General features: G+C 58.3%; 8 protein-coding genes across 8 annotated transcripts; 6 read left to right on the forward strand and 2 right to left on the reverse strand.

Annotated features, from left to right (window-relative positions):
- Positions 1 to 54: 54 nt before the first annotated feature.
- Positions 55 to 1,447, forward strand: THITE_2085061 (uncharacterized protein; the record flags this gene model as incomplete). The annotated part of the gene is made up of 2 exons (XM_003649833.1): positions 55 to 72; positions 131 to 1,447. 2 exons carry the CDS (start codon positions 55 to 57, stop codon positions 1,445 to 1,447), a joined length of 1,335 nt encoding a protein of 444 aa, XP_003649881.1.
- A 348-nt stretch (positions 1,448 to 1,795) lies between these two features.
- THITE_2108965 (uncharacterized protein) lies at positions 1,796 to 2,553 on the forward strand. Its single transcript, XM_003649834.1, has 3 exons — positions 1,796 to 2,179; positions 2,245 to 2,315; positions 2,398 to 2,553. The coding sequence occupies exons 1-3, from the start codon at positions 1,924 to 1,926 to the stop codon at positions 2,527 to 2,529; spliced, it is 459 nt and encodes a 152-aa protein (XP_003649882.1). The 5' UTR covers positions 1,796 to 1,923; the 3' UTR covers positions 2,530 to 2,553.
- Positions 2,554 to 3,589: 1,036 nt separating this feature from the next.
- On the reverse strand, positions 3,590 to 4,797 carry THITE_2108969 (uncharacterized protein). Its single transcript, XM_003649835.1, has 3 exons — positions 4,591 to 4,797; positions 4,417 to 4,490; positions 3,590 to 4,343 (listed from the first exon to the last, which is right to left on the reverse strand). Coding segments are annotated over exons 2-3 (162 nt in total). The 5' UTR covers positions 4,418 to 4,490; positions 4,591 to 4,797; the 3' UTR covers positions 3,590 to 4,182.
- A 2,214-nt stretch (positions 4,798 to 7,011) lies between these two features.
- On the forward strand, positions 7,012 to 8,495 carry THITE_2108974 (uncharacterized protein). The gene is made up of 3 exons (XM_003649836.1): positions 7,012 to 8,046; positions 8,118 to 8,325; positions 8,390 to 8,495. The coding sequence occupies exons 1-3, from the start codon at positions 7,238 to 7,240 to the stop codon at positions 8,435 to 8,437; spliced, it is 1,065 nt and encodes a 354-aa protein (XP_003649884.1). The 5' UTR covers positions 7,012 to 7,237; the 3' UTR covers positions 8,438 to 8,495.
- A 348-nt stretch (positions 8,496 to 8,843) lies between these two features.
- THITE_2108975 (uncharacterized protein) lies at positions 8,844 to 11,284 on the reverse strand. Its single transcript, XM_003649837.1, has 3 exons — positions 10,844 to 11,284; positions 10,407 to 10,767; positions 8,844 to 10,342 (listed from the first exon to the last, which is right to left on the reverse strand). The coding sequence occupies exons 1-3, from the start codon at positions 11,011 to 11,013 to the stop codon at positions 8,939 to 8,941; spliced, it is 1,935 nt and encodes a 644-aa protein (XP_003649885.1). The 5' UTR covers positions 11,014 to 11,284; the 3' UTR covers positions 8,844 to 8,938.
- Positions 11,285 to 11,892: 608 nt separating this feature from the next.
- Positions 11,893 to 13,035, forward strand: THITE_2108977 (uncharacterized protein). Its single transcript, XM_003649838.1, has 4 exons — positions 11,893 to 12,431; positions 12,494 to 12,622; positions 12,685 to 12,803; positions 12,858 to 13,035. Exons 1-4 carry the CDS (start codon positions 12,110 to 12,112, stop codon positions 12,912 to 12,914), a joined length of 627 nt encoding a protein of 208 aa, XP_003649886.1. The 5' UTR covers positions 11,893 to 12,109; the 3' UTR covers positions 12,915 to 13,035.
- A 129-nt stretch (positions 13,036 to 13,164) lies between these two features.
- On the forward strand, positions 13,165 to 14,169 carry THITE_2039441 (uncharacterized protein; the record flags this gene model as incomplete). Its single annotated transcript, XM_003649839.1, has 1 exon — positions 13,165 to 14,169. The coding sequence occupies one exon, from the start codon at positions 13,165 to 13,167 to the stop codon at positions 14,167 to 14,169; it is 1,005 nt and encodes a 334-aa protein (XP_003649887.1).
- Positions 14,170 to 16,657: 2,488 nt separating this feature from the next.
- On the forward strand, positions 16,658 to 19,338 carry THITE_2108979 (uncharacterized protein). The gene has a single exon (XM_003649840.1). It carries the CDS (start codon positions 16,928 to 16,930, stop codon positions 19,211 to 19,213), a length of 2,286 nt encoding a protein of 761 aa, XP_003649888.1. The 5' UTR covers positions 16,658 to 16,927; the 3' UTR covers positions 19,214 to 19,338.
- The last annotated feature ends 3,290 nt before the right edge of the window (positions 19,339 to 22,628 follow it).

Genomic DNA, 22,628 nt, shown 5'->3' on the forward strand with positions numbered 1-22,628 from the left:
AGCCAAATGTCTTCAAAAGCCTGAGTGTAAGTTGTCTCAGATTATCGATCAGGCATGGTATTGCCGCCGGCAGTGAGTGTTCCATGATCTTGTTGCCCCAAAGTCAACCTCGGCTAACGTGCCACTCCAGACTCCCGCTCCCTCCCGGTTCTTGGGTTCGAAGAGACAGCAGTCTCACAGCCAGACTCTGAACCAGGATCATGCAAATGGGCCACGCCAGTTCCATGCTACCCCTCGGTTTTCTGCCTCGACCCCGAGGCCCTCTTCAACCCAAACGGGGTTGGCCTTCACGACGCCAGCGCTGGCAATCAAGCCCCGAGTGCCTAGGAGCTGCTCAACCCAGGATATCATAGATGACACCTCGCCGATATCCTCCGGGGAGTGCTCACCCTCTGCTTCCCTTGGCCCACCAAACACTTTCCCTGAACCAATCGAGTTTGAGTCCTCTCTCGTCCCACAATCTCCGTCCCTGGATGAGGGGCGCTCTCCGAAACGCCGGCGCATTTCGATCGCCTCATCAGAACCCGGAACAGATCCAATAACTACCGAGCAGCAATCAGGACTCGCTTACATTGAATCTCTATCTGACGCTGGAGAAGATCACATCGTCTCTTACAACTCCGACATAGACGATGAAAGCGACACACATGTGCAAGACGAGAGCCCCGACATCTCGCCCACTCGCACCCACCCTCACATTCACTTACCTACCTCATCCCCAAACTACCCTCCCTCCCCAAGCATCCGCACCGAGGAAGAATCCTTAGCCGATGACTCGGACCCCGGCCCCGAATCCGACCCCGAATCCGACGCAGCCAACTCACAAGACAGCGACACCGCCCTCCTCAAACTAACAACCCGCAAACCCGCCTTCCGCTCCGCCCCGCGCTTCAAGCCGGCCGAACCACCAGACGAGGCGCACGCCCACCCGGACCCTTACCTGGCAGACATCTTCTCGCCGCAGCGGCGCGGAGCCAAGTATTTCCCGGGCGGCCTGGCCGCCGAGCTGCGCGACTGGCTGGTGGAGGCGAAAGGCGGTGTGGACGGGAAAGGGGAAGCGCAAGCGACTTCGTCAGTGTTGCGGTTTGCGACGGCTGCTGAGGCGGCCACGGCCACTGCCACGGCGAGGGTCGTGGTTGATGAGGTTTCTCATGGCGGGCCCGGGATGACGCTTATTTTGGGTCGGCTTCTTCTGGATGCGGGAGGTGGTGAGGGTGTGGGCTTTGGTTCGGATGGGCAGGAGGCGGGACGGGTGAGGGTCATTCTGGCTGGGGAGGGGACAATTGAGGGGCTGGGCGGCGGCCGCGGCGGTGGGAATCGGGGCAGGGTTGGTCCTGGGGCGGTGGTTGCGATCACGCCGCCTGCATGGGACGTTGAGCTTGACGGTCGATGGGCGGTCGCTTACCGGTGGGAGGTGAGCGAGGGGAGCGGCGGCGGCGCTGGGTGATGTTGCTGGATCTGACTGCGTCGAGTATCTTTGGCGGGGCCAGATAATGCGTTGATGTTGAGACACATTGTTCACTATAGTCAGTACTGCAGTCGGTGTGAAATGCTTTCTCTGGGTGCCCCGTTGCCTCGCTTTGAGACTTAGGGGCTAAGTTTCACAACTCGCTATGGGGGAGCTTTCTGATTGAAAGCTGCGATAACTCATCTGATCAACACAGAGTACCCTACGGTGACGGTCTGCCCCCGTAAGTCTGAAGCGAAGCCGCGTGGTAATTTACAGGGGAATTGACACTGTGCGATGCTTGGCCCTGTACGGATTACGCCGTATTGCTATTGGAAAAACAGGGCCCGGCAATTGACCGAAATTACAAGTTTTGGCGGGACCTCTTTAACGTCCAGCCTTCAACCTCGCTGCACCGATATCCCAAAAGGAGGTATGAAGTTGTGAAAGTCCTCTCCACACCACTGCCGGGCGAGATGCTTCGTCCCTCGCTCAGGCGGGCTCTGCTGCGGACCGCCGCAAGACGTGTACCATGGGCAACGCGATACAGCACTGTTTCCAAGACATCAGACCCCTTGAGGGTCTTATTTTGCGGCTCCGACGAGTTTAGTTGCGCCTCTCTGCAGGCCCTGTACGATGAGCAGAAGCAGAACTCGGAGCTCATCCGCTCCATCGATGTGTTAGTGCGGCCGGCCAAGCCGACAGGGAGAGGCAACAGGATAATGAAAGACGGTAGCACCGCCCGCAATCATGATGCTATCTTCAAACAAATACAGCGTTTTAACACATCTTGGTAGTTCCCCTTCGAGCACTTGCAGAGCAGCTCAGGCTTCCTATCCATGTCCGAGACACTTTCAAAGGTTGGGATGTGAGCATCCTCCACCCTGCTTCAAAGCCTCCCCATGCCAGGTAGTTTCAACACCTCCATGATATTAATAACACCATCTCAGATGCCCAAGCCCGCCGGTGACCCCATCAACCTGATCATCGCCGTCTCCTTCGGTCTCTTCGTCCCGCAGCGCCTCCTCCGTGAATCCAAATACGGCGGCATCAACGTCCACCCGTCCCTCCTCCCCGAGTAAGTACCAGCCCTCCCACTCTTCCGACCCCCCCCCCCCCTCTTTTTCCTTCTTCTTAGCCATCCACAACCAAGTCCATTAACAACAAGAAAAAAACAACAAAAAGTCTCCGCGGCCCCGCCCCAATCCACCACGCACTCCTCGCCGAGCGCAGCCACACGGGCATCACGGTCCAGACGCTGTCCCCGACATCCTTCGACGCCGGCGCCATCCTGCTGCAGACCCCGCCGCCGGGCACGCCGATCCCGCCCGCCTGCACGTTCCAGCAGCTGCACGACCTGCTGGCGCCGGCGGGCGCGCGCATGCTGGTCGAGGCGCTGCGCCAGGGCTTGCACGTCCACGCCGCCCCGCCGTATGGGGGGGCTGGGTCGCCCCCCGCCGCCGCCGCCGGGGAGGGGCAGGAGGAGGAGGGGGATAATCGGCCGGTATCAGCAAAGGTTGGGGGGGTGGTGGCAGGGGAGGACGGGAGCGGGCTGGGAGGGCTGAGGTATGCGGGCAAGATCACGACGGCGGACCGGCAGGTTTGGTGGACGAGGTCGGTGGCGGCGGGGAGGGGGCATGGTGGGAGCGCGCGAGGGGTGGCGCTGCAGGCGCGAGTGCTGGGGCCGTTGTGGACGTATCGTTCGGTGAACGGCGTGGAGAAGAGGGTGATTCTGCAGGACGTGGAGGAGGCGGTCTCACCCTGGCCGACATCCGAAGTTGTTGACGATGATGATCAGGGGCGAGGTGGCTCCTCGGCAGAGAAAGGCCTTGTTGCCTGGGTACTGAAGCCGAGAGAAAAAGATACGGGAGGAGGGAAGTCGGAGACCGTCACGCTCGAGTATGTTGTGGAGGGCAGCACGGGCGCTGTTCTTGTGCGGATGCCGGACATGTCATGCTTGAGGGTGGGGAGAATCTTGGTCGAGGGTTCGACGTCGAAGCCTGCGAGCAGCGTTCTTCGCAGGAAACGACTTTGAGACCATGTGTTCGGGTAATCTGTTGAGATGTCGTTTCCTCATTGGGCGAGGGTTGACACATGTATTTGTATCTAGGTGTGTATGCATAAACTTGGGCGCCTCATATCACTCGTAATTAACTGCATCGGGGAACGAATACACGTTCTGTCAAAGCGAACCGCGTCCATCAACCGCTAATTGAGGCTATCGTACAGCGTGGCTCGCCAACCGCTTGATGGCTAGCCGAGCGCAACGTCATGTGTGGCAGTCAGATAGAAGGCATTGCCCGAGTGCTAGATGCCCAGCCAGAAACGCCTTCCGCCATGATTCATGGATTCCCGCAACGCATCGCTCGCAGGTGACTGCCTCACAAGCGCAAGACCTCCCGTCTCGCATCCAAGGTTGTTTACATCTCCTTGTGCGGCTTGCCCTCGTCGACGCTGGTCCCGCTCGACGAGCTCTCCATCTTTTCCTCCTCTTCCTCCGGGCCCATGCTCTCTTCGAAGACGGGCTCGGGCTCGTTGACCTCGAACTTGCTCTTCAAGTTCTCCAAGTTGGCCGAGATGCTGCTGTTGGAGCGGCGGCGCGCATTGGTGAAGTTGAAGTTCTCATCGATCACCTCGTCGCCGGCGTTGCCCCTGACGGTTCGCGTCAGCGGAGCTCTCGCTGCTTTTTCATGGAAAATGAAGCGTGGTGGGATAACTGGGCGCAGCACCGTGACTTACCAGTTGGCCCGGCCGCCACCGTTCTTCTTGGTCTTCTTGGGATCGGCATCGGGGAAGCCGTGCTTCCCAAAGTACTTGGGCAGATGGTCCTGCGGCAAAACAGTGCCATCGGCCAGACCGGCGTGGTCCTTGTCGTTGTACTTGTGGGAGCGCGTCACTACAGGCCGAGAGAGTCCGTTAGCACCACAATGATGCCACAGCATTGCAGTCCGGGGCAAGTTGAGCCATACTCTTGATGAATTTGGATGGAAGACGGAGAGGGTAACAGTAGAGGATGAAGCGAGTTGTTTGATTCGGCGTGCGACTGTCAGGTCGATGTTAGACTCTCGCAAGTGATGCGGGGTTCAGCTGAGCGAGGTAGAGAAGGAGGGGTTCGAGCTACAAATAAGCAGGGAACTGCTCACTTTCCGATCCGTTGATGGCAAAGGTGGCCGATAAATTGAACTCGAAGGATGGGTCAGGAGAAAGGAGAAGTAGGCGTGCGGTTCCTACCAATGGACTGGGATGGAAGGAAGTAGAATAGCGATGGGCGGTTGATGGTTTGTTGGAGTCTGGAAACTGAAGGAACTGGTGATGGGGCAGCACACAGGAGCTCCTCGCTTTTAAAGCAAACAGGCAAGGTTCCCAATGGGCTCACTCCAATGGCAGACTTGGGGTTCAGCCAGTCACAACTCGGGATTGATCAGGCGAGCGGCTCCAAATGGCAAGAACAAGGGGCTTGGTCGGGAGGCTGCGGCCAGTGAGGAGTCCAGGGGGCGCTGGGAGGCGTCGCGTGATTATGGTGTGCTACACTACACTACCAGAGGCTCTCTCCATGTTCAGGCATTCCGTGATCTGCGCCCATGGCAAATTCGCTTTCAAAGAGCAGATCTCAACCATCTAAACACCCAATTTTAACACGGTAAAGTTTTCAGGGTCTTTTCCTCCACAATTGATGGCAATTGAGAGCGCTGTTTGTTGTTGCTGCCTCTTGCGAGGCCTTCGTTCTCGACTGTTCTCCTCGCATGGGAGAATGCGTGTGACATCAGACTCCCCACCTACCTACCCGCGTCTCATGGACTCCTGGCGGTTATTCTTAAAGAGGTCCCGCCAAGACTAATTTCGGAACCTGCCGCTTACAAGTATTTACAAATTGCCGCGAGGGAGCGGGGTCGCCACGACTTCGAGCAACATCAACAACGAAGAATTGCAAAGACTCGTAGCAGCAACTTCGTGAAACCTCAACCAAATTGAAAAAAAAAGAAAACGAAGTTAACCCGCACCCTAACCTTGACCCTCACCCTAACCATAACCCTCACCCTAACCAGCGGGGGGCTGGCGCCGCCCCCCGCACCCCCGGCGAACTAACCCGTGGCTAACCCGTGGCGATAGTGCAAACCCCTTGGCGGTCTTGGCGGGGTACTGACGCTGTAAAAACATTGCCGACAATTGGCCGAAATTAGTCTTGGCGGGACCTCTTTAAGATCCAGCCTCCTGGCTCTCCGGGACGTTGGCGGTTTGCGGGGTATGCAGTATGTACAAGCGCGCCGCCATTCCCTTATTGGCTAGCGCAGCGTGGCTGACTGGCCCCGCTGGCAGGGTCCCTCTGTGCTTTCGGGGAGCTAGAGTCATCATTGAGGAGGCAAGTGGAAGACATGCAAACAACGGGCGAGGCGAGGGAGAGAGACGGAAGAGATTGGGATCAAGGTTGCGGCTGCGTTTGGCATTGGGATTGTCAGCACCGCATTGAAGCTTTGATCAGCATCTCAACTCTGACATGATCAGACAGCTTCACCGCGGCTGTCTCCGCGCCTGGACTGGTCCATAGTTATCAGGATCCAACACGCAAGCCGTCGCGTGACCCGATGACTCGACATGTATCTCGGCCGAGCTCCGTGTCAGCGCTTTGCGTACCTGACATTGGGACCTTTCAACTCGGCAAAAGCATATTTAAGGGTCCAAAGAAAGTCCTTTGCCCTGTTGTGGAAGGGCCCAGCCCTTGCCGTGCCTGCGCCTCCAATGCAACACAGTTGCTTGTTTCTAGCCGGTACCTGAGTTACGGAGGCTCGATACAAACTAAAAGAGTAATGTCACTGGCTGACAACGTAAATCAACAATCGAGTCATTCCTGCCATTGCCCGGAGAACTGGGAACCTGATCATCAGCCATTCGCGACACTACGAGACACGGACGGTCGTCTGTCTAGTGGCGGATTGTATCAGGTGCGTTGAGCTGGTGATGGCCATACAGCTAAGACCAAGATAGTCCAAACCCATCAAGTTTGTATGTACAGTGCCCTCACGTGTTGAGCAAAGCAAACCTCATCTGTTTAAGTCCTATGATACTCTTCTTCTCTTTTCATTCAGCTTGTCTTGTCTTCTTGAATGCGATCTGAGCTTTCCATGTTCACCCGCGCGCATTCGCAGGCGGAGCGTTGCCTTGACTCATTTGGCTCACGGAATGGCGGCGCAGTGAAGGATGATCTTGAATGCCAAGGCCGACATCGGCCAAGTAAATCGTACTGTACAGAGTACTGTGCCTGCCGGTTCTGCCGAGCTTGTCGATTGCTCTTTGTGTCGTCCAGTCATGAGATAGCAGTGCATCAATGCACTAACAGCTGAAGTAGGGTCTCTGGTACGCAATGATATGATTGAAATGTCTTTCCGCATCTTTCATATCCTGTAGCATGTTTGGGACTGCATTTAATTTTGCAGTATGTGAGGATGGTCCTCTGATTGCTCTACCGTTTGCTGGCACTGTGTAGCGTCTGCAGGCATGTGTTAGTGGCAATGCTTCCATGGTAATGTGGACTGCTGGGTCGCAGTGCGATGGTCAACTAGGTAATCTCCGCTGTAAAAGTGAGCAACTCCACGGAACTCCTCGCCATTACCAATCTTATCAGCTTGGCCACCCCTCCCCTCCATACTGCGAAGATTGACTGTAGCCGCGCTTGAGGTATTAAAATTCTCGACAACAACCCCCCCTCACTCTCCTTCCAGCAATACCTACGGTCTTCCGCACTTCCCTCCGCTCGTTTCCACGCAGGAATATTTCTCAACAAGCACCGTCAAAATGCCTCCGGCCCTCGACCTCTCGCCGGATTTCAACCCCACCACCACCGCGGCCGCCCCTCCATCCTCAACAACAACTACAACAACAACAACCACCTCCAAACATGGATCCACCCCATCGACGACCGCCCCGCGAACCCTCCTCGTCGCCCCTCCGTCCCTCGCCACCCGCGAAGACCGCATCAGCGCGCTCTTCGCCGCCTACCCGCGCGCCTCCGCCGACCTGCAGATGCTGGACCGCCTCGCCGCGGGGCTGGTCGCGCTGCCGGCCGCGACCTACGACCTCGTGCTGGTGCTTACCGACGCCGACGCCGGCGCCGGCGCTGGTTTCTCTACCGCAACGCAGTCGCTGCTGGCCGACCGCGCGGTGTGGGCGCGCCTCGCGGCCGCGCTCAAGGCCGGCGGGCGGCTGCGCGGCGAGGACGGGAGCTCGTTGAAGCCCGGGGACGGGTCCGCCGCGGCGCGGGAGGCGGTGCTGGCTGGGCTGGTCGCTGCGGAGGGTGGCGAGGCGGGCTTTATGAAGCCCGAGTATGAGGAGGAGGAGGTGGTGCCGTTGCGGTTGGGGCTGAAGAATAAGAAGGCGGAGGAGGGGTCGAATGGGGCGGGGAAGAGCGCGGCGGCGCCGGCTCCGGCGCCCGCGGGGGTGGGGTTTGTGGACTTCAGCGATGATTTGGAGTTGGATGCGGACGATGACGACGATGTGATTGATGAGGAGACGCTGTTGACGGAGGAGGACCTGCGGAGACCGATCCAGCAGCCGCCCGAGTGCCAGCCGCAGCCGGGGAAGAAGAGGAAGGCGTGCAAGGACTGGTACGTGTTTTTCTACTCGGCTTCTGGCAGACTCCGTTCAAAAAATATATTGGCTAACAGTTCTCCACAAGCACTTGCGGCCTCGCGGCGAGACTGGAGGCCGAGGACAAGGCACGCCGCGCCAAGGCAGACAAGGACCTGAACACGCTCAAGCTGAAGTCGGAGGACCTGAACGAGCTCGATTTCACCGTCAAGGGCAAGACAGGCTCTTGCAACAGCTGCTACTTGGGCGACGCGTTCAGATGCGATGGTTGCCCTTACATCGGGCTGCCTGCTTTCGTACGTCTTCTGTGCCGCGTAAGCCCGCTAATTCAACGGACAGAAACTAACCACGCTTGAGTAGAAACCTGGCGAGGAGGTCAAGATCCTGAACAATGCCGTCCAGTTGTAAGGCGGGGCAGCGGATGTCATTCGGGGGGCATCGCGAAGAAGCGGGCAGGAAGCCGCCTCCAGACTTAGGAGGGGTGTGAAGAGCTGGCAGTTTGGGCTGTGTCGGTGTGTCACCGCCTAATACCGCCAGTGGAATGGGGCAAGCCGATCAAAGGCGAGCTGTTTGATGATATTAAGGTCATGGGCCAGTGTTGATAGACACACCGTGGTATCGCATGGTTTGATGAGGCGTTTATGCTTTTCGGAATAAAAGAAACTCATCCCCATCCGCAGCCAAGTTCTTTTGAGCCAACAGGGGCATTTTACATGCATGTAGCGTGTTTCTCATTCCCATCAGCTGAGCCACAATAGCACAAGAAAACCAACAGGACCAGAAAATACAGTTACCGCTGACGCCATCCCGACCATACCAACAATCTACAAGACGACCCATGGATGTATGTATGTACGTGCTGTGTATGCCTCACTTTCAAAACGCTCTGTCGAACCCAATCCGGGCGGATCATGAACTTTCCCCGGCTTTTGCCGCCTTCTCCCTTCTTTTCCCGCCCTTTTTCGTCGTCCCTTCCTCCTCGTCATCCTCGCTTTCTTCCCCTCCCAGGCTGTACCTCGCATCAGCCTGCTCCTCGGCGGGCGACCGGACGTGCAGCGAATCCAGCTGGTTCTCGTCGAAATCGCCGGCCTCCAGATCCCTGTCCCTGCGCAAGGTGCGCTGGGTGCGGAAGGTCTCGAGGCGCTCAGACGAGCTGGAGGAGCCGGCGGCCCGGCCGGGCCCGTCGGCCAGGCCCTGGTAGCCCTGCCTCCTGCGGCGGTCGCGCCAGACGAAGTAGCCCCAGGCGGCGGCGGCGACGGCGACGATGACGAGCACGATCTCGCCCGAGCGGCGGTAGGCCTCCCACTTGGCGGCGTCGAGCTTGGCCTTCTCGGCCTCCTGGGCGGCAGTGCCGTTGCCCGCGGCGCCGCCGACCGTGGTCTCGGGTCCCTTCTCGCCGTCGAGGCGGCTGTCGGTCGGCTTGCCACCGATGGAGCTGATGTCGACGCCCATGAAGCGGTCGAGCATGTCGCGCGTGCGGCGCGGGTGGTCGAACGGCACCATGTGGCTGCTGTTGTAGAAGACCACGTAGGTGAGGTTGCGCGCCTCCTGCCAGAAGCCGGCAGGTTCGCCCTCGAAGGTCCATTCCCGGCGCGGCGCCCAGGTGCCGGGCGACAGCTCGAAGCCGCGGCCGCCGTTCCACGCCATGTTGCTGATGAACGCCTCGGTGCCGAGGTGGTTGCAGATGAGGTCTTCGGAGCCGGAGAAGAGGATGACGGGTATCTCGGCCAGGATGTCCGGGAGGATGTCGATCGAGGGCTTCGAGTTGACGGGCTTGAAGCTCTGGCCCACCTGGCCGTTGCATTCCACCCAGCCGGTGACCTTGTTCGGGTTGACGTGGAGGGCTTCGACGACTTCCTTCTGGCGAAGGTACGGGGTGACGTGAGCCAGATCGGGCGGCCAGTTCATGCCGCAGGATGGGTAAGTGTCTTTGAGGCGCACGTCGTACATGTTGTAGCATTCGAGTTGGCCGTCCTTGCCGGGAGTAGCGGTGAACCGCAGAAGATCCTGGAGGATCTTTTCGCAGTCCGGGCTATCGACGGCGCCCTTGCTGACGGCCAGCTGCTTCTGGCAAATGCGTTGCTGGACCTCGAGTTTGTTGCCGATGTCACTGCCCTTCTGCACAAGGCCCCTGTCGAAGGCGTATTGGAGGTAGGCTTCGTACTGCTCGGGCGGCGAGATCCATCCGTTGCCGATGAGGAGGCCCATCAGGTTCCACTTGTGCTTCGTCGTCGGAAGCTTGTTACGGTCGAGAATGTGCTTCGCGATGTACGGGATGTACTGGCCAGCGTATGACTCTCCGGCGATGTAGAGCTGAAGAAAGAGAGAGATTAGAACAGTTCACGGCAGCGGATATACAGGACGAGGCGTAGCTCACATCGTCGTGTTCGTACTCTGGGAACAGAGCATACCACTTCTCCAGGAAGATGACGAACTGGTCGGCCATCTCGTCGAGCTCGTGCAAGTAGGCGTTGGTGTCGACATAGCTGTAGCCGGTGCCGACGGGATTGTCGACGAACATGACGTTCGCAAACTCGTTCCAGGCGCCCTCGTTGTAGACCAGAGTCTTGTCATCCTTTACCCGGTAGGGGCCAATCTCCATTACCGCACCATCCTCGGAGCTGCAGCCCGGCCCGCCGTTCAGCCAGATCACGGTCCGCTGCTTGTTCGCGATATGCTGGTTCTGGAAATGCCAGAAGAAGATGTTGCCATTGTGTTCGGGGGTGATCTCGATGTGTCTAGGGCATCCATATCAGCGGGGCCGCTTCGCCCTCGCCCACGCCCTCGCCCCGGGGCCGGACTGGGAACGCTTACCCGGCGTGCATCTTCACGGGAGGCGCTTCGGGTGCGCCTGGAAGCGAATGGACAAAATAGTCAGCGGCCGTCTTGTCGGCGGCAGCCAGCGGTATTATCCACGGGAGAGCGACGGCCGCGATGAGGGCAGGCAGGCGCAACCAGCCTGTCGGCGACCGACGAGGGGCCATGGTGGATGGCCGTTGGCAGTTTGCGCGCCGGTTCGGAAGCAACAGGTTAGGTAGGGTTGAGAGGGTGGAAATGATACGGGTCGAAAGAGTGAGAGGAGTTGCCGGCTACCTAACAATGCCGGCGGCGGTCATGGAGACGGCGAAGAAATGGAGACAAAAACGAGGAGGATGTGGCTGTTGTGTGGGTGTTGTGGTGTATGTGTAACGTGGGTGAAGAACGGGGCTGATCTGTCCTGAGATACGGCTGACGACCGCTCATGGCTTGGCGTTTGAGGCCAAGCCCAACGGGGAAGTGTTAACGTCAGTTACTCAGCAGGGATAGGTGGTTCTGTCTTGTGCTGCCTGAAGTTAGTGTACTGTACCTTAGGTACCTTACACAAATTAACCCGTAAATGTACCGAAGTCACGGCAGTGGCAGTGATTGATGGAGGAACCATGAAAGCTGCTCCGCGCACATGAAGGGGTTATGGTAAACGAAAATCATTTACTTTGTAAGGCCCCTTTCCCTTGCTCTGTACTTTTGAGCGAGGTTGTCGCAGAAGAGCAAGACGCCCGTGTCGTTTCAAACTGCTGGATCCAGCCAGCAAACGTCGCCTCCGCCACTTCCGGAACGGGGCTTGAATAAGACGTTGCAACTCAACTCTCCGGTGAACAAAGAGCTCTTGAAGCCCTTCCGAGGGATCCATCCTGTGTCATAACAGGCCTTACATTGGAAGGGCTCAGAACACCCCATCTTGTGGTATTAGACACCGCCAATATGCAGATCTCTTTGAAAACCGAGGAGCAATCAGTCCCTACACTGAATTATTTAGCGTGTCCCTGGCTCACTTAATGGTCCTTTTCAGCCGCCCAAAATCCTTCACTTGATCTACACTACTGTGAAGTTAGTGGGGCCTGAGCCCGATCCGATCTCCCATCTCCCGGTTCATCTTTTGCCAAGCCGGCTTGGCATCGGATGCCGTGTGGTTCGCAAAACTAATTCGGAGCTAAAATTCGATACATCACCACCCCGTAACCAGCGCTGTACTCTGTCTTTCCTTCCTCAGCCCTATCTAGCACTTGAACCCCTGCTAGCCTTTGTCCAAGCGTTCCACACATGGCTACTGCCAGCAGCAAAACGTACATCGTCGAGCACCTCGACCCCGAGCTGGGAACCTGGTCCGAGCTGGAGTACCTCGCCATTGCCCGCGAATCGCAGGAAGCTGGCGCCAAATTCTGTCTGTCATCTTTGCCCGAAACGTTCAAGGTTCCCGAGGCTTTGAGCAGTATTCCCTCCTTCACGGCTGAGACTCGGAGTGTTGAGGACTTGTATGCAAGCGACAAGTCCCGCGTGTGCCTGCTTGATCCCGCTGCTGCCAGAGACCTCGCGCCGGAGGACGGCGAGAAGTTCGATGCATTTTTGTTCGGTGGTATCTTAGGTTTGTTCAAGGAGCCGGCGCTGAACTGCATTTTGCCGCGTCAGGTGCTAATTGGGTTGCAGGAGACGATCCCCCGAGAGACAGGACGTCTGAGCTGCGAAAGAAGGGCTTCGAAGGCCGCCGGCTTGGGCCGATCCAGATGACCACCGATACGGCAGTCCGAGTTACGCGGCTGGTTGTCCAGGGCAAAAGTGTGTGGATCAAAGCCTACACTATTTCGGGAGCTGCTGACTGACTACTGTGTATGCGTCAGCTCCCCTAAATGAGATACCCTATCTGGATCACCCAGAACTCAAGTTCAACAAGCATGAGAGCACTCAGATGCCCTTCCGATATGTCAAGGGCCAAGATGGGAAACCGATTATGCCCGAGGTGAGTGCTGCTGCTTTCGGCAATGACTTGTTCCTAGCTTACAAAACGACACAGGGCATGTTTGATTTGATCAGACAGGACTCGGACAAGGCAATTGATGATTTATTTTGAGACCCAAATTTACTCCTTTTCCCGTGCGATCTGGAACCCTGCCAGTTTTGAGATGCAACGCCGGCACCAATACCGTGGGGTTCTTCATCGTGATCGGGGTAGCTTACCTATCTTATCTCAAGCCCCGCCTTAGTACCGAGCGACACTGCGGCAGCTTCGAAGATCCCAAAAACCAGGAACACAATCGTAGGATTACACAGGAACAGCCTGACAGCTCCGCGAAAACGTTCCTGGGAAGGACATGGACATTATGGAGGAAGTGCCGCCCCCGTTGGAGATCAACCCACCGCTGCTCAACGCGGCCTGCCCGTGGGCAACCACGCTTGAAGACCTGCGGCGTCTCTACGCCTGCCCCTGGACCGGCGCCGTCACCACTCGCACGTCTCTGCTCCACGGCTTCGATCACGACCCAGCAAAGCACCAGTACGCATTCTTCGACGCCGGCCAAACCGGCCTCCCCCCCAACGCCAGCATCAACTCGTTCGGATACAGCCCGCTCACTCTGGAGACGTACCTCGGCTTCATCAAGACCATCTCTGATGAACAGCCCGCTCGTTCCAGCAAAGGCTTCATCGTGTCCGTCACGGGTGACCCAGAGGACATCGAACGCTGTTACAAGTTGATCGCCACCGCTGCGCAGGACCTGAAGTTCCCGCTCGCCATGGAGATCAACCTCAGCTGTCCCAATATTCCTAACCGGCCGCCTCCGGCTTACTCGCAAGATCTTCTCTCCGCTTACCTCTTCAGTCTTCAGCGGGCCATTGCTACCGGCGGCGTTAGCCTCACCCGGATCCCTGTCGGCCTGAAGACCCCGCCGTACACCCACGCCACCGAGTACCAGACGCTAATAGCGGCGCTGGAGCAAGCCGCTGCCAACACCACTTCTGGTGGGGTCTGTTCCCTCAGTTTTATCACGGCCACCAACACGCTCGGCATGTGCCTGGCGGTCGCGGACGACGGTGACCTCTTGTCATCCCCGGTGGGCCCGGGGTTCGGCGGCGTGGCCGGCGCGCCGCTGCATCCGCTGGCTCTGGGGAATGTGGCGATGCTCCGGCGCTTGCTGGACTCGAATGCCGCGAAGCTGGGCCATATACGCGTGGTGGGCGTCGGCGGCGTGCTGGATGAAGAAGGCTTCCGTCGCATGAGGCGGGCGGGAGCGCATGCGGTCGCTGTCGCGACCGGCTTGGGATTGAAGGGGGTGGGCATCTTTGAGGAGATCGGGAGGGGCACAGAACGGCGCCAATCACAGATCTAGAGGGGCTTGGAGTGCCGGTGATAGGCGCCGTTCTGCCTCCCCTCTCGGCCATCAACCCAAGGGAGCCGTAACGACGGAGCTTGATAACGCCTGTGTTTCATGCCTAGGATCGCCGAGTTGGAATCCCGGGTACGACGCGCCGTGAGGGGGGGGGGGGGGGGGGAGTCAGGGCGGAGCCCCTGACGGCTTAAAGCGGCCGACCCGTTCCAGGCTCGGCATGGGAATCGGCCGACCGAGCGCGTGGCATGAGGGAGTGCGAGCAGTGACCGAGTTGACTTTCTTCCCCTCCGCGAACTATCCTCCTTCTGTCTGCCGCGATACCTCATACCTTCGGCTGAGCGGGACGTGTACCATGACCGCGCGAGCTGGTCGTGGTAGCGAGGTCGTGCATCATGGATTATCCAGCGGAGGGTCGAAATATTCCATACCGGGACAAGATAATACCGGGACAAGATAACGGATTCATGCCTCGCCAAAGTGGTCGTTGGTTCACAACGACATATTTATCAAGATATCGTGGCTGTTTTAGTTGAAGCAACCCAACCGTGTGAGAGGGGGGGCTACAGCAGTGGCGTATACTGGCTGGCTGGCTGGCGATCTGCCTTGCTTTGTTAGTTGTCCTTTCCTTCCTTCTCTTTCATTTCACCTCTCATCAACAGCATTTGCTTCAATTCTTCTGAATTGATCTCAACGTCTGATGCAAATATGGACGGGGTTTATAATCAGCAGCGTCGAAGGGTTGAATCCCGGGGTTGATAACCCGGTTGTCTCCAAGCGTATCGTTCCGCTGGTCACCATTTCGACGGAAATTTGGCATCCTATTCAGCCTGAAAGTGAGGTGGCAGTCCAGCATGGGGTTACGCATAAAACGGTTCCAGATTCGATGCTACCGTTTCATGGACGGAAGGTGGCGGTTTGCTCCGGCGAGATCGGCTCGGCAAGCTCGAGATGTGGATGGAAAGTGAGAATTCCGTCCCGTTTGAGATTCAATGGCTGATGCCGGGACGGACGGAGGAATTCTCGACGGCCTCGGTTTGTCGTCGTGCGGATGCACACCTGGCTAGGGTTGTTCGGGCGATTGGAGATACCGGGTCTGTTCGAATGCTGGATGCCTGGCGGCAGGTCTGCCTGAACTGAGCATCCAGTGGGCACCGGGGCTAAGAGGCATGTACTGTACATACACTGCAGTACTGAAGCTTCGCGGCTCCTCAGGGGCGCGCCTTCCGCTTCCAGGCGTTCGGTGCCCTGCCCCTCAGGGGTTCCAGCGCTGGGAAGGGCCTTCCCAACTCTGCACAGAAACCACGCCGGGGCCCCAGGCTGCAACGGCCGTCATTGGCGGACTTTGGCAGACAAATTCTCCAGAGCTGGAGAAATTGTGGAGATTATGCGGGGTACCCTGCTGCCCGCCGCTCTCATCCCACACTTGCACTCCAGCTGCTCCAAATCCACGCGCAACGGGCCGCGGAAACGTCGAGTTAGAGACGCATTACCGTCTGAGACCTATCCCTGCCCGTCACTTCACGCAGGCGCTATTGGCTAGCCTGCGGTCTGGGAACACTGCGTCAACACTGCGTCTTGTTGTGTACCTTTTTTTGCCGGTTTCGTAAGGCTTTCAAGGAGCTGTCGTTCGGCACTGAGCACCGTCGATAACCAAGCGACGTCGTCCACCAAAGCTGACAGGCAAGGCGTGTGGACGGACGGTGGACCCAGCCATCAGCACAGGTTCCCTCGGGAATGCTGGACGGTTCCGGCTCCACTGTGTTCATTGCCAACGCCAGCCAGTCGCGCGCCGTTGCATCCCCTGCTGGCGGCTCGGCAAGGACGCCGATAGCCTGTGCAAGTTCCCACGCTCCTGCATCGCCTGGGTCGCCTTGAAGAGGGACGAACAACGACTGTCGGCGAAATTTCGATTCGGCCTGCCCTTGGCGTGAACATTGAGGCCACCGTCCATCCGCCATCTTCTCCCGCCTGCCAGCCTACCAGCGGCCCCCCGTGCCTCGCAAAGGGCTTGCTACCTCCTGATTCCCGGAAACTGTCCCCCCAAAAGCCATGCCACGGCGGACCCCGGTGTAGTGATATACCCGCTGTTATCGCCGGATCTTCGCCTGCCGTCCTGGCCCGCTCCGTTTCGTCCTCCTTTTTCCGGTTGCGTGTCCCCGGCTGTTTTGTGAGGCTCTGATGCCGGATTCGCTTGCCAATAAGCCGTGGTGAAGGCATTGGTGCTCCCGAGCCTGCCGTCTCGGCCTCTCTACCACTCTACGCTATCGCTAGATCGACGGCATACCTCTCGCGCCAACATTTTTTGAGGTCGCCTTCAGCCGTGACTGGCCCCGTGAATCCCTCTTCCTGGACAGGGGAGACCGGCCGCAGCCACGGAGAACGCCCAAGAGACGAGCACGGGAAGACCGAGGGCGGAGCCTTCGATCTCGCGCGGCGTCTCTCCAGCACACCACCTCATACATAGCTCCCCGCTACCTGGCGCTTACCCAACGCACACTGGGCTGCCGCCTCTCGTGACCGGCGAGATTCCCCGCGCGCGGAATGCGAACAACCCTCGGATCTAGCAGACCAAGGCCATGCACGTTACGGCATTTTGGCCCCTTTCTGCTTGCTACTGGTTGGACTCCGGAGACGAACACCGTGGACAGCAGACGAACGGGGGGCTGCACCAACTACGATCCGAAGGCGTCAACTCCCAGCCTCGAACCCCTGAGACGCCAAGCATCTTGAAGCCCAACCGCAGCCTGGGAAAGCTATCATGGCGACGGTGCAGCAAGTAGAGCCCCTGCCAACACCAGCACGGCCGCAGAGCATGCGTGGCAGCGCATTTACCCGAGATGTCGAGATGGAAGCTGGAACACCACCGCTCCAGCATGACATGCCTTTGGGCAGCGAACCGCAGAGAGGGGACACCAGGATTGTGGTTATCATGTACGGTCGCGGCCAGGAGCAAATTGTTTCTGTTTTCGCCGAGGTTCTCGGGAAACCGTCCAGGACGAAGAGTCGTTTTGGAGACGTGACGCAGGAGGATCAAGACTGGGTCATTGGACTCCCCGCTGAGAGCGCAAAAGCTGACATTTCGTCGCGGAACAAAGGGCTGGTTGTGGCCATCAACGCCCACTGCACTGGTCTGGGCATGCCCCCTGATGTCTACCTTTCGGCCCAGTGCGACTACGAGTTTCTCTACACCGAGAACCCGTTCTTCCGACGGGACCTGGCTCGCTTTACCTCGCACATTCTGGGGCAGCTGTGCCACTACCGGGTCTTGATGGCGAAACCGAGGACTTTCTTCATCTCCACCACCTTTCCAGACGTCCACGCCGCCTTGCCGAACATCGACATCCTGACCGTCGGGGCGGATGCGATCGAAATTCGCGTGGACCTGCTCAAGGAGCCGCTCGGCAACGGTACCTACTCGGAAATTCCCAGTCTCAGTTACGTCGGCGAGCAGGTCATGCTGCTGCGCCAGAGGACCGAGTTGCCCATCATATTCACGACAAGGTGCACAAAAGAAAACGGCCGGTTTCCGATGGACAATCCAGACCTGTACTACGAGTACCTCTACCGAGCCATCCAGTGGGGCGTGGAGTACATCGATGTCGAGCTCTGGCTTCCGGAGACGATCAGGAGGAGGTTGTTTGAGCAACGGGGGAACAGCCGCATCATGTCCGCCTTCCACGACTTCTCCGGGACCTTCAAATGGACCTCGGAACGAGCCGAGTCCATATTCCTCGAATCACAACGCTACGCGGACTGCGTGAAGATGATCGCCATCATCAACGATCACAACGAGAACTTCGAGCTGGAGTATTTCCGGTCCAAGATTAAGACCAAGTATCCCGACTCCGTCCCTCTGTCAGCTGTAAACATGGGCGAAACAGGCCAGTTCTCACGCACGCTGAACAAGTTCTTCACCCCGATAACGCACCCCCTCTTGCCCATCATTGCAGCTCCTGGTCAGATGAGTGCCGCCGAAATTAACCAGGCACTGGCATTACTCGGGCAACTACCCAGGAAAAACATATACGGCATCACCAGCCCGGCGATGCGGAGCGCCACCCCTCAGGCCCCCTTTTATGAGAAGTGTTTCAACGAACTAGGCCTCCCGCACCAGTTTGCCGTCGTCGAGTGGCAACCAAAAGGACCGGGCTGCATTGGGGCATGGTGCAATCAGAAGAATTTCGGTGGCGCTTACTTCAACCCTGCTGTCTCTTACAAGAGTCTGGTCGCCAACAGCAGCTTCCTCAGCTCTCTGAACAGCGGGGCCGGGCCTACCCTCAGCGAAGCAGCACGACTCATCGGCATGGTCGACACCATCGTCGTGCGGCCGAACTCATCCAGCGCGCCCGAATCGGCGCCGGCATCTATCCCGTCGAGCCCGCCGCGCCACAGGAACGGCGACTCTTTCAGCGCCTTGGGCGCAGCGCAGTCCGGCCTTCCGCCAAACACGTCGTTGGTCCTCGACAACGCATCATGGAAGGGAATTCTGAGCACCTTGACCCGCGATCTCGCTCCTTCGGCATACTTTGGCTGCGCCGCTGTGGTGCTCGCAGCATCGGCCGAGGACGCAGCCAGCGCGCTCTTCGCCCTCAAAGCTCTCAAGGTGGGCAAAGTGTACACGGTTGGCTTCAAGACGCCCCCGGCATTCGGCAAGGACCTCCTCATCGAGCCGTTCACCAGCCTCGAGAGCATCCAACGCGCCCGTACGGTCGACGCGAACGGCACAGCCGTGGGAACAGGCACCGGCTCCCCATTCCTAGTGGTCAGTGCTCTGGGGCCGGAGAAGAGCACGCTCGTGGGCATGCTGGTGAGGCTGTTTGGCTCGCGGGGTGCGGGCAACTCCCGCAAAGTCTTCCTGGACCTGGCGGACCGCTCGGCCTCGCGCAAGGGTGACCCGGCTTTGATCGCCGAGCAGAGCGGGTTTGCGGCGTACGGCGCGGCGGATGTCACGGCCTTCACCACGGTCGAGACCCTGCGGCTTCTGGTGGGCCAGAACGTGCCGTACAGCTTTGTACGGCTGGCGAGCGGCCGCACTTTGTTCTGAGTGTTGTCCGTCCGGGTGTTTTTTTCTTCGTCTTATGTCACCACGGGACCGGTGCTGCGCAAGGCATTGCTTACAAGGGGCCGTCTCTCGCCTCCATCCGAGGCGTCAGAGGTTAGCACAGATTTTCCCCCCTACCCAACCCAACTTCCCCATCCATCATCTTCCCACCTTGAAAAGACAGAGCAGAGCAAACGTCCGAGCAAGTGTTGTGGACCCTAACCAATTGCTTCATAGACACGAGCCCGAGCACTTACCGGTTGCTGCAAAGACACGAGCCCGAGCACTGACAGCGGTTCTCGAAAATCTCACGGACACAGCGATCCGACAGCGCAGCGGTCGAGAGACGGCGCCGCCGGCCGGCGGGGGATAGGTCAATTAGATTAATTCGCACGGGAGCGTCTGGATACACGGGGCTTGGAAGGTTTGAGGAGGTGGGGTGTTGACAAGAACCAGCAGTTAGATCCAAACAGAAGCGGAGCGGGGCGGGGCTGGGCGGACGGCGGATATGTGTTTGGTGGCATCTCACGGCGGCGACCGGGCTGGATGTTTGCTTGTGTTGTTCCTCTGACTGTTTTTCTTCCCCTTTTATTTTTTTGTGCATGTGCATGTACTCATCTTTGCATGTACCACAGATACACAGCGTGGACGCATTGGATATGCTTGGAGAATCTTGGAACAGTGACGGTTTTGCGGCACTCTAGCACATGTCTTCTTACCTGGTGACTGGTGATGCCGGATGCCTGATCGCCCCTGCTTCTCCTGGCATCTACTTACTCGTGGTTGTAGATTGGTACAGGATCGAGTACCAGAGTTACCGCCTTACTGGGTGCTGGCGAGGGACGGCAATAAGACGAGACGGTGGGCTGGGGATGGCAGTTCTATGCTTGGTGAGGGAATGCCGGACCCCGTTCTCACTCTGGTGTTGCCCCTGCCAGTGCTATGCTTGCTACTGCCGCCGTTGAAGCAGAAAGGTGGTTCGCAGCACTTAATAGGCGACACCAGCAGGATTGAGAAGCAAACAGTAAGCCTGGCTGGCGATGCCGACGGTTTGAGCCTCGTTCTCACCTGGTGCTAGAGGAGGTTGAAAGAGAGGTAGGCAAGACGTGTTGTCGGTTGATGAACAAGCGAGAGCGCCGCGGCTTGTTGACATTCCAGGTTTTTTCTTCCTGACTCCCTTCCTTCCTGACCCCCAGCCAGGGACGCAATGACGGTGCATATTTTTGGTAGTTACAGGGAGGTAGGTGGTGGGCAGGGAGGGAACGGAGCAAGGAGAGACGAGGGGCATCCTAAATACACCAGACAAATCGGTTAAGGTGATATCCGTTGTTTTCCCATCTGAGTATGGGCATAGAAAGCTCGCGTGTGTGCTCTATCTCTCTGGGCTGAGTGTCGAACCAATTATCGGCCATCTACACTGCATCTTGTGGGTGACGAGGTGCCAGGGGCTCGGCTTGGGCCACCCTGTGCTTAACAGGGACGCGGGATGGGCTCTTGGGTTCGTGCCATGGTATGTACCCTGAGGTGGTTTCAGGATTGTTTGGCGAACTGCAAAAAATGCAGAAAGCCAACTACAGCCTGTCTTCTGACTGCAGTCGAGGTGAAAAGGAAACAATGGTAGGAGCGTTTACCTTGGGGCTGGTTGGACGGGAGCTGCTGGTATTATATTGGCTGCACTCTTAAGTCAACCCACGGGCTCTTGTTCGGCATATTTACCGCCGAGATATAGAAAATACGGTCTGCCAGGCCCCGGTGGACAGGACAAGAGAGAGGCATCTTGTGGAACGTCGCTTAGGAAGGCCCCTGGCTTGTCGGGAGGCCGTCCCGGTGCAAGCGAAAGCATGCGGCACCCAGCTCCCAGGTCTTCAGTCGGAGGCAACAGACCGAGCCGTTTCGGTCCGATAGGTGTTGCGGGACGGCACCCACACGATGCGCACCCACATGATGAGGAGCTCAACGACGGGCGCTTGATCGTGAGGAGAAGCGTGATGTGAAGTCCTCAGCTTGGCATCCAGCACCAGCTTCTCCATCTGCCGCCTGCGACGACGCACTACCACGCTGTTCAGCGCTACGAAGCAGATGCCGGAAGCGAAGTTGCGTCGGCCTCGGAACCCCGCAAAGCGAAGGGGTTGGCAAAGGAGTGACTGTTCGGTTGGTGAAGAGCAGGAGGGTAAGGTGTAATAGACAGTCTAATACATACCAAGGCCAGAAGCCGCACAAACGTTTCAGCCCTCTGGTAGCCTTTCTGTGATCAACGGTCAGAACCAGATTGCCGGTAGTTGGTAGAGCAGCAAGAGCTGGTGGTAGTGTCGACATTGACCACGGCTCCAACGTCAAGGATCATCGGAAGCGGTGGGGGGTAGCGACGCAGGACCGAGATTTGCGGGGTGCAGGAACGGTTAGTAGCGCCTAAGCGAGCAGCAGCACGGACAGTCGTTGCCACTGCAGCACAGCTCCAGGTAACTTATACGGAATCTGTCCATATTTCCCAACAAGGGACCGACCGTGCAGTGCAGCAGGTGCCGGAGCACCATGGGCGGACCGGAAGCACAAGCCCAGCCGAAGCTCTGTCACGAGGAGGACGGGGAAGACGGGCAGCAGAAATTCGAAGCCGGCGGGCCTGCGTTCACCCGAGGTAGTGCACCGCGGTGGTGAACGAGCCCGAGGCCAAGCCTCGTGTAGTCAATGGGACGCCGCCGGAACATGGGACGCAGCCCTCTCAAGATTGACCCCGTTCGTGCAGGCTGGCGGGGGACTAGCTACCGGCAGGCTGCCATTGGAGCGGCAAACGGCTGGATATTGCAACCCCGGGGCAGCCATGAACAGCAATGCCGCATGCCATCCCAAAATGGACGATTTCGATGATGGAGTGTTCCGTACATCGTATGTGCCTGCATGTAAGGTGCCAGTGTGCGCGAGGCGTGTGTCCCGTTGTCGGGACTCATACGGAAGCCGTATACCGTTCCAGTGTCTAGCTCGCTTTCGGCTTTAGGTCGAATCAGGCAACGTTCTCGCCCAGACATGCCCCGGTATTCCAAACATGCCCACCTCCCTCTCCACATACCCCACATCTCACCTCCCGTCCCCGCACGATCCAGCAGGCCACCACCCCCGACACCCACCACCCATCTCATCTGAAGCGAGTGCCCGGGGTTGCAACGGTGAGACTGGGGATGGACAAGCTGCGTTTGTCCTTCGGCTCTCGACCCAAAAATCTGGCAACCGAGCTTGTTGATTCTCTCATCCTAGGATCTAACTGATCTTACTTAAGCGTCGATGCTCTTTTGTCCCTGAGCATGGGCTGCTGGTGGTCCTGCTGGCCTATGCCCCCCAGCAATTGAATCCCCCAACACTACTCTCCTGCTTGTCTTGTAGCCAGCCATCTTCGGCCGAGCCCGTCGTGTGCAAACGCCACATC

Source organism: Thermothielavioides terrestris, chromosome 1 (genome assembly GCF_000226115.1).
Source record: "Thermothielavioides terrestris NRRL 8126 chromosome 1, complete sequence".
Taxonomy (NCBI): domain Eukaryota; kingdom Fungi; phylum Ascomycota; class Sordariomycetes; order Sordariales; family Chaetomiaceae; genus Thermothielavioides; species Thermothielavioides terrestris.

What these genes read in the sequence shown, in the direction of transcription:
- THITE_2108965 (XM_003649834.1), top strand. Translation starts at nt 1,924, where the DNA reads ATGCTTCGTCCCTCGCTCAGGCGGGCTCTGCTGCGGACCGCCGCAAGA. An exon ending in CAACAGGATAATGAAAGACG is followed by an intron (nt 2,180 to 2,244) that starts GTAGCACCGCCC and finishes ACATCTTGGTAG; the next exon opens with TTCCCCTTCGAGCACTTGCA. An exon ending in ACACTTTCAAAGGTTGGGAT is followed by an intron (nt 2,316 to 2,397) that starts GTGAGCATCCTC and finishes ACACCATCTCAG; the next exon opens with ATGCCCAAGCCCGCCGGTGA.
- THITE_2108974 (XM_003649836.1), top strand. Translation starts at nt 7,238, where the DNA reads ATGCCTCCGGCCCTCGACCTCTCGCCGGATTTCAACCCCACCACCACC. An exon ending in AGGAAGGCGTGCAAGGACTG is followed by an intron (nt 8,047 to 8,117) that starts GTACGTGTTTTT and finishes GTTCTCCACAAG; the next exon opens with CACTTGCGGCCTCGCGGCGA. An exon ending in ACATCGGGCTGCCTGCTTTC is followed by an intron (nt 8,326 to 8,389) that starts GTACGTCTTCTG and finishes ACGCTTGAGTAG; the next exon opens with AAACCTGGCGAGGAGGTCAA.
- THITE_2108975 (XM_003649837.1), bottom strand. Translation starts at nt 11,013, where the DNA reads ATGGCCCCTCGTCGGTCGCCGACAGGCTGGTTGCGCCTGCCTGCCCTC. An exon ending in CCCGTGAAGATGCACGCCGG is followed by an intron (nt 10,768 to 10,843) that starts GTAAGCGTTCCC and finishes TGGATGCCCTAG; the next exon opens with ACACATCGAGATCACCCCCG. An exon ending in CAGAGTACGAACACGACGAT is followed by an intron (nt 10,343 to 10,406) that starts GTGAGCTACGCC and finishes CTCTTTCTTCAG; the next exon opens with CTCTACATCGCCGGAGAGTC.
- THITE_2108977 (XM_003649838.1), top strand. Translation starts at nt 12,110, where the DNA reads ATGGCTACTGCCAGCAGCAAAACGTACATCGTCGAGCACCTCGACCCC. An exon ending in GCTGGTTGTCCAGGGCAAAA is followed by an intron (nt 12,623 to 12,684) that starts GTGTGTGGATCA and finishes TGTATGCGTCAG; the next exon opens with CTCCCCTAAATGAGATACCC. An exon ending in GGAAACCGATTATGCCCGAG is followed by an intron (nt 12,804 to 12,857) that starts GTGAGTGCTGCT and finishes AAAACGACACAG; the next exon opens with GGCATGTTTGATTTGATCAG.
- THITE_2108979 (XM_003649840.1), top strand. Translation starts at nt 16,928, where the DNA reads ATGGCGACGGTGCAGCAAGTAGAGCCCCTGCCAACACCAGCACGGCCG.